Here is a 7709-nt window from a genome sequence, read left to right on the forward strand (position 1 = left end):
CGGCATGGGGTCCCCCCAAAAATCCATACCAGACCCTTATCCGAGCACGCAACCTGGCAGGCCGCAGGAAAAGAGAGGGGGACGAGAGTGCGCCCCCCCCCTCCTGAACCATACCAGGCCACATGCCCTCAACATTGGGAGGGTGCTTTGGGGTAGCCCCCCAAAACACCTTGTCCCCATGTTGATGAGGACAAGGGCCTCATCCCCACAACCCTGGCCGGTGGTTGTGGGGGTCTGCGGGCGGGGGGCTTATCGGAATCTGGAAGCCCCCTTTAACAAGGGGACCCCCAGATCCCGGCCCCCCCCTGTGTGAAATGGTAAGGGGGTACTTACCCCTACCATTTCACTAAAAAAGTGTCAAAAATGTTAAAAATGACAAGAGACAGTTTTTGACAATCCCTTTATTTAAATGCTTCTTCTTTCTTCTATCTTCCTTCATCTTCTGGTTCTTCTGGCTCTTCTGGTTCTTCCTCCGGCGTTCTCGTCCAGCATCTCCTCCGGCGTCTTCTATCTTCTTCTCCTCGGGCCGCTCCGCACCCATGGCATGGGGGGAGGCTCCCGCTCTTCTCTTCTTCTTTTCTTCTCTTCTTCTCTTCTTCATTTTCTTCTGCGGGCCGCTCCGCATCCATGCTGGCATGGAGGGAGGCTCCCGCTGTGTGACGGCGCTCCTCGTCTGACAGTTCTTAAATAAGGGGGCGGGGCCGCCCGGTGACCCCGCCTCCCTCTGACGCACGGGACATGATGGGACTTCCCTGTGGCATTCCCCGTGACGTCACAGGGAAGTCCCATCAAGTCACCGTGCGTCAGAGGGGGGCGGGGTCACCGAGTGGCCCCGCCCCCCGTTATTTAAGAACTGTCAGACGAGGAGCGCCGTCACACAGCGGGAGCCTCCCTCCATGCCAGCATGGATGCGGAGCGGCCCGGAGAAGAAAATGAAGAAGAGAAGAAAAGAAGAAGAGAAGAAAAGAAGAAGAGAAGAGCGGGAGCCTCCCCCCCATGCCATGGGTGCGGAGCGGCCCGAGGAGAAGAAGATAGAAGACGCCGCGGAGAAGATGCTGGACGAGAACGCCGGAGGAAGAACCAGAAGAGCCAGAAGAACCAGAAGATGAAGGAAGATAGAAGAAAGAAGAAGCATTTAAATAAAGAAATTGTCAAAAACTGTCTCTTGTCATTTTTAACATTTTTGACACTTTTTTAGTGAAATGGTAGGGGTAAGTACCCCCTTACCATTTCACACGGGGGGGGCTGGGATCTGGGGGTCCCCTTGTTAAAGGGGGCTTCCAGATTCCGATAAGCCCCCCGCCCGCAGACCCCCACAACCACCGGCCAGGGTTGTGGGGATGAGGCCCTTGTCCTCATCAACATGGGGACAAGGTGTTTTGGGGGGCTACCCCAAAGCACCCTCCCAATGTTGAGGGCATGTGGCCTGGTACGGTTCAGGAGGGGGGGCGCACTCTCGTCCCCCCCTCTTTTCCTGCGGCCTGCCAGGTTGCGTGCTCGGATAAGGGTCTGGTATGGATCTTTGGGGGGACCCCACGCCGTTTTTTTATTTTTTTGGCGCGGGGTTCCCCTTAAAATCCATACCAGACCTGAAGGGTCTGGTATGGAATTTAGGGGGAACCCCACGTCTTTTTTTTTTTTATTTTGGCCGGGGTTCCCCTTAATATCCATATCAGACCTGAAGGGCCTGGTATGGAATTTAGGGGGACTCCTACGTCATTTTTTTTTTTAATTTTGGTTCGGGGTTCCCCTTTGGGGAATACCCATGCCGTTTTTATCAATGAACTTCTATGTGTATTGTCGGCAATGCAATAGCCGCGGGTAGTTTTAAATGAGTTTTTTCCTTCAAAATGTCATTTTGCTGTCAGACTGTTCTAAACACGGGAAACATGCGCCCCTTTACAGGCATACTATAGACACCCCCCAGGTACGAAATGTAAAGGGATATTACACTTTTATTGTTTGACTTTAAGCATTATTAAAATCACTGCTCCTGAAAAAACGGCCGTTTTTAAAACTTTTTTTTGCATTGATCCATGTCCCCTGGGGCAGGACCCAGGTCCCCAAACACTTTTTATGACAATAACTTGCATATTAGCCTTTAAAATTAGCACTTTTGATTTCTCCCATAGACTTTTAAAGGGTGTTCTGCAGCATTCGAATTTGCCACGAACACCCCTAATTGTTCGCTGTTCGGCGAACTTGCGAACAGCCAATGTTCGAGTCGAACATGAGTTCGACTCGAACTCGAAGCTCATCCCTATTGTTCACTATAGCCGAAAGATGGCTACAGTACGGCTCTGTTGTTCTGGGGAGCACAAGGGTAAATCAGTGTGTCCAATTACAGCTGATCACAATGTAAACAGGCTTGCCGGTTATTGGCATTACTTTCCTCACACACTGTCACAGTAACCAGCAATTCTGACAGGGGACATGTACACAGATAATCAAGGCACTCATGATCAGTGCCCTTATTATCAGTGCTGCCTGTCTATTAGTGCCTATCAGTGCCTCCTATTACTGCCTATCAGTACCACCTCATCAGTGCAGCTTATCAGTGGAGCCTCATCAGCGCACATCAGTGAGGGAGAAAAACGACTTATTTGCAAAATTTTATAAAAGAACTTAGAAAAAGGTGGGTTTTTTTTTTCAAAATTCCTGGTCTTTTTTCATTTGTTTAACAAAAAATAAACTGTGGCGATTAAATACCACCAAAAGAAAGCTCTATTTGTGTGTGAAAAAAAAAATGATAAAAAAATTTCATATGGGTACAGTGTTGCATTACTGCGCAATTGTCATTCAAAGCGCAACAGCGCTGAAAGCTGAAAATTGGCCTGGTCAGAAAGAGAGTAAAAGTGCCTAGTAATGAAGTGGTTGAAGTTCTAAATAAAATTTGGAGGTATCACCTTTGTACAATATATTTTTACAGTTTTACCTGCCAAAGAATTTTTACTTCTCTACACCCACTTTTACTATGTACATTATGTCTTCTACACTGCAGAGACAGGTAACATTTATTTCTTGATTCAGAATTCAGCTTTCCATGTCGCCATTTAATGTGCAGCTTGGTTATCAGAGAATGATTTAGCAATGTCCCCTATATTCAAATAACAGAAATGTTAGCCAGGAAGCAGCAACGATGAGTCAGGAAGTAGTGTGGATGAACCCTGGAAGCAATGGAGCATTCTGTGACAGAGGTATGCAGACTAAAAGACCAAGGCAGGCCATAGATGATGCAATTTTCTTTCCTGCAACCACAGGGTTTTTCCAAAATAACGCAGGTCACTTTTTAAATTCAGCTCACACATTTTTTTTTATCTGTGCTATTAACAATTTTAGTTTATTTTGTTTACTGATAAACTATATCTTCAATAAACCCTGTGCAAAATCAAGAACACTTACATACTTTGGGTTAGTTATGTGATTGTAAGGGTTGGTCTTTAATGAACTTTGAAGACTCCAATGTGTATTTAATGTCACATCTGAGTTGCCAAATATGGGCCTGTTTAACCACTTGCCGCCCGCCCACCATCAAATAACGGCTGGGCGGTGCAGGTCTCATTCTGGCTGGACGTCATATGACGACCGCTTTCGCACGACCCCTGGGGCACGCAGCGCTGTGTTGCTAGGACACGCGCGACCCTGATCTGTATAAAGAGCCACGGCTCTTTAACCATGTGATCGACTGTGTCCAATTACAGCCGGTCACATGTAAACACGGAGATGCCGGTAATCGGCACTCCTTGCCTCACACTGACAGAGTGTGAGGAGAGGAGAGCCGATCAGCGGCATCTCCTCACAGAGGACATCTAGGGATGTAAGCAGGGCACTGATCATTAGTGCCCTGATTACAATTAAGTGCCCACCAGTGTCAGCAATGTCACTGCCAGCAACCAGTGCCAACCAGTGCCCACAATTGGCACAAATCTGTGCCCACAAGTGCCAGCACACAGTGCCCAACAGTGCCAGCACACAGTGCCCACAAGTGATGCCAGTCAGTGCTCATCACTGCTGCCCATCAATGCCACCCATCATTGCCCATCAGTGCCGCCTATCCGTGCCACCTATCTGTGCCCACCAGTGCCGCCTATCTATGCCCACCAGTGCCACCTATCTGTGCCCAGTGCCACCCATCAGTGCCACATATCAGTGGCACCTATCAGTGCCCATAAGTGAGGCATATTCGTGCCTCCTAATCAGTGCCCCATAAGTGCCGCCTAATCAATGCCCATAAGTGCCATCTCATCAGTGGCCATCAGTGCAGCCTATCAGTGCCCATCAATTCTGCCTCATCAGCGCCCATCAGTGAAGGAGAATAATTACTTATTTACAAAATTTACTGACAGAAACACAAAATTTTGGTCCTTTTTTTTTTAGGAAAAAATAAAAAAAAAAACAGGAGTGATTAAATACCACTAAAAGAAAGCTCTAAATGCTAAAAATTTCACATGGTTACAGTGTAGCATGACTGCGCAATTGTCATTCAAAGTGTGACAGCGCTGAAAGCTGAAAAATGGCTTGGGCAGGAAGGGGATGTAAGTGTCCTGTATTGAGGTGGTTAAAGCAGGGAAAAGGTTCTCTTAACTCTTCAAAACTCTTCAATAAATTTAGTTCATGTGTAACTAGTGAACTCTCTTTTTCAAATGAACAGAGTTGTTGAATTTTCCCTCATTAGTTTTTCATTTACTTTTGCAGATGATTCTTCCATTCTTGACCAACCTCCAGTGACAGTTCGGAGTCAAATGGAGACCAACGAAGGGAGTCTGCCATCTTCCACCCATATTAGGAAGAGTTCCTTTCGAAAGCCAGACAGTGAGATCACCAACTTGGCTCCTAGCCTGACTCCAGCACTGCAGCCAACAATTTCTTTAATATCTGATGATAACACTGATGCTCTCAGCGTTGAATCTCTTACTTTGGTCCCTCCTGTTGATCCATACAATATTCACACCTTCAATTGTATTTTGGAATCTTCACTGGAATCTGGCAATGACCTACAAAATGATGAAAATGCAAAATTTAGCATCACAGAAAATGCTCATGGCAACACAGTAGAAGAAGTTTATAGAGTGTAACAGCATAATACAAATTTACATTTTTTTATGTAATTTGAAAATTCATATTGTCAGCATCATTGAGACTTGCAAGTAAACAGAACTTATACATATGATGTTTCCTTGGGCTGAGGAATACAGGTAGAAATTGCCTGGATTCCTTCTATTACTGTCGCATAAAATCCATTTCTAGATATTAATGCACAGCCATATTTAAGAGCTACTGGCCTGTTGCAAATGCCGCATTTAGTCTTGCTATTTAAATAGTGTTCATGCTACTGTGTCAATGGCAAATATTTCTAGCAGTTTGATATTCTTTTCAACTGTAAAAAACACTTTTATTGATCACTATATTTTGATAGCGAATTCTTTTTCCATAGCTTAAACACTTAACCAATGTAGGCAGCTAAAATTAGCTATTTTTAAGTAGTACCCCAAGGTAACACCATTGGGCATATTCAGTAAAGAACTTAGAGAAAAAGGAAAACAGTAACCCATAACCAATTAATGAAAACCTTCTAATTTATGTGACTGTACTTTACTGACTGCATTTGGCTAATGAACTTTGCACATCTTCATTGCTTCCTTTACTACTCTACTCACTTACATGAGTGTGTTAATGTGTATTGCTGGCATGCCGTCAGTGCAGTAATCTGTTGCTCAGAATGTCCCGAGAGCACTTTTGCTTCAAGTCGTGTAAGCATACCATCCATGTTGTATGTCCGACATAGTTTTCAATAGTTGTCCATATTGTATTTTCGGATTAATGGGCCAGATCATGTATATCAAGCATATTGAGTATGGAAACCTTGAAGAGGAATAACTTGAAACCTTTTCACTTTCTCAGCATATCGGAGATGGGGGAAATAAATACCCTGACCACACAGACACACTAAAGTGTTAAAAGAAGTTAAATCATTCAAGTTTTGTTTGTGTGTGGCAATATATTTTACATTTTATATGATTTCTTTTAAATATTTACCACGTTACATTATTTATCAGCCATATATGTTGATGGTAATTTATGTTTTCATAGAAATCATACCAGTTGAGAAAGTGTTCAATTACCAATTGAACTTCCCATTCATGAGCCATAAGACAAGAGACAAGAGAATTACGTTTTTGAGAAAACAATGGGAATTAGAGTTTGTTTTTTTTATTTTGTGGGATTGATTGCATGTTGCAGAGCTAATAAAGTTGATTTACCTCTTCGGAAATGTCAGTCTTTTTGTGTAATAAAATATGCTGTATATTTTGTAATAATCAGGCTGTATTATATTAATTCAAAAGCCTTTTTCTAAATGGTTATTAAAGTCTAACTCTGCATTTCAACTCCCCCCCCCACCCACACACACACACAGCAAGGGTAAATACTTTTTATGTACATGAGGGGATTTAAAGGCTGAGTATCCTGGTCTGGCACTCTCCTCATCTCCCTCTGGTGCTTCAGGTCATGGGCAGCCCCCCTCAGCATCTTCACTTACAATTCAGGGCTATTAACTATGCATTGTATGTGGAAAACGCATTGACAGTGTCTGGGAGTGACTTAGGGTGGAGACTTTGCAGGACTGATTACACTGCTGGAGGGATCTCCAGGAATAAGATAAGTATTGCTGTTGATTCCTCTACGCCAGTGCCTAAAGTTATGCTTTAAATGTTTTTATTTGAAAACAGTATCAGTATTATAAGTGTAGAACCACTCCATTAACTAGCAATTAACAGTGTGATGGTTTTGCATATTGTCAGTGAGAGAAATGATTTTGTGACAAATGCAGCCATTTGCAATTGAGCCCTGGTTCCCGTTATTTTATTTTTACAATTTTCTTTCTTTGTGTAACAATCTTAATACAATGTCTTTTTAGTTATGATAATCTAGGAGCATATCCTATTTAGACTGACCCAGACTTGCTGTAAAGTGTGCCTACTAACTCAATAAAGGTTGGTACCAGGGACGTGCAGTTAGGGGAGGCAGGTGAGGCAGAGCCATGAAAAAAAATCAAGCTTCGAGGGTCGTAGCTCGGTGACCTGGGGTCACAGAGTATCTGAAGTCCTACCCTACCACTGGTCAAAATTTGCGGCTCCTGCCACCTATAGTTCCGGAGATACAGGCTTCTTGTGCAGCCTCTCAGAAGCTACATACAGAGCGGCCAGTTTAATTACAAGCTGGCACAATCTGTTTGCAGCAGACTGAAAGGCTGAGCTCACAGTGCCTCTGACTTCTTGTCAGAAGCACTGAACTTAATGGACAGCTTGGAGCCTTGGACCAATGATAAAGCACCATTGGAACAAGCTGTCCAATAAAAATGCTGCAGTGGAGACTCTCCTCTCACTGCAGTGTCTAAAAGCCAAATGCTCCCTTCCAACCCAGCCCTCTTAACTAGAAGGAAAAAACATGGGTTTATGGGTATAAGATTTACCCATAATCCCAAGTTTTTCTCACTCAGTTAAGAGGGAGAATGAGAATCTGTTGCCTGTGGAAAAGGTACTGTTTTAATCAAGCTAAATCATATATTATTATGCTATATGTTATAACATAATAATTCACTATTTCTCTATTTACTGTGAAATTACTGGTTTGAATTTATTACTCCAAACTTCAGTAATTTGTCCATTAAGTCACCTGCTTGAATAAAGTTTTTGAAAATATAGTAAATT

General features: G+C 43.5%; 1 protein-coding gene across 10 annotated transcripts in view; it reads left to right on the forward strand.

Annotated features, from left to right (window-relative positions):
- The window catches only part of CLEC16A (C-type lectin domain containing 16A), a 1646984-nt gene extending 1640713 nt beyond the window's left edge, over nt 1–6271 (forward strand). For 9 of the 10 annotated variants that reach the window (XM_073591184.1, XM_073591186.1, XM_073591185.1 and 6 more), the window contains one exon: nt 4696–6271. In XM_073591184.1, the coding sequence (XP_073447285.1) occupies nt 4696–5075 (380 nt within the window). In that variant the 3' untranslated portion in view covers nt 5076–6271. The remainder of the gene's footprint in view (nt 1–4695) is intronic. The other variant, XM_073591187.1, reaches the window with a different exon arrangement.
- Nucleotides 6272–7709: the final 1438 nt, after the last annotated feature.

This window comes from Aquarana catesbeiana, linkage group LG06, assembly GCF_042186555.1.
Source record: "Aquarana catesbeiana isolate 2022-GZ linkage group LG06, ASM4218655v1, whole genome shotgun sequence".
Classification (NCBI taxonomy): domain Eukaryota; kingdom Metazoa; phylum Chordata; class Amphibia; order Anura; family Ranidae; genus Aquarana; species Aquarana catesbeiana.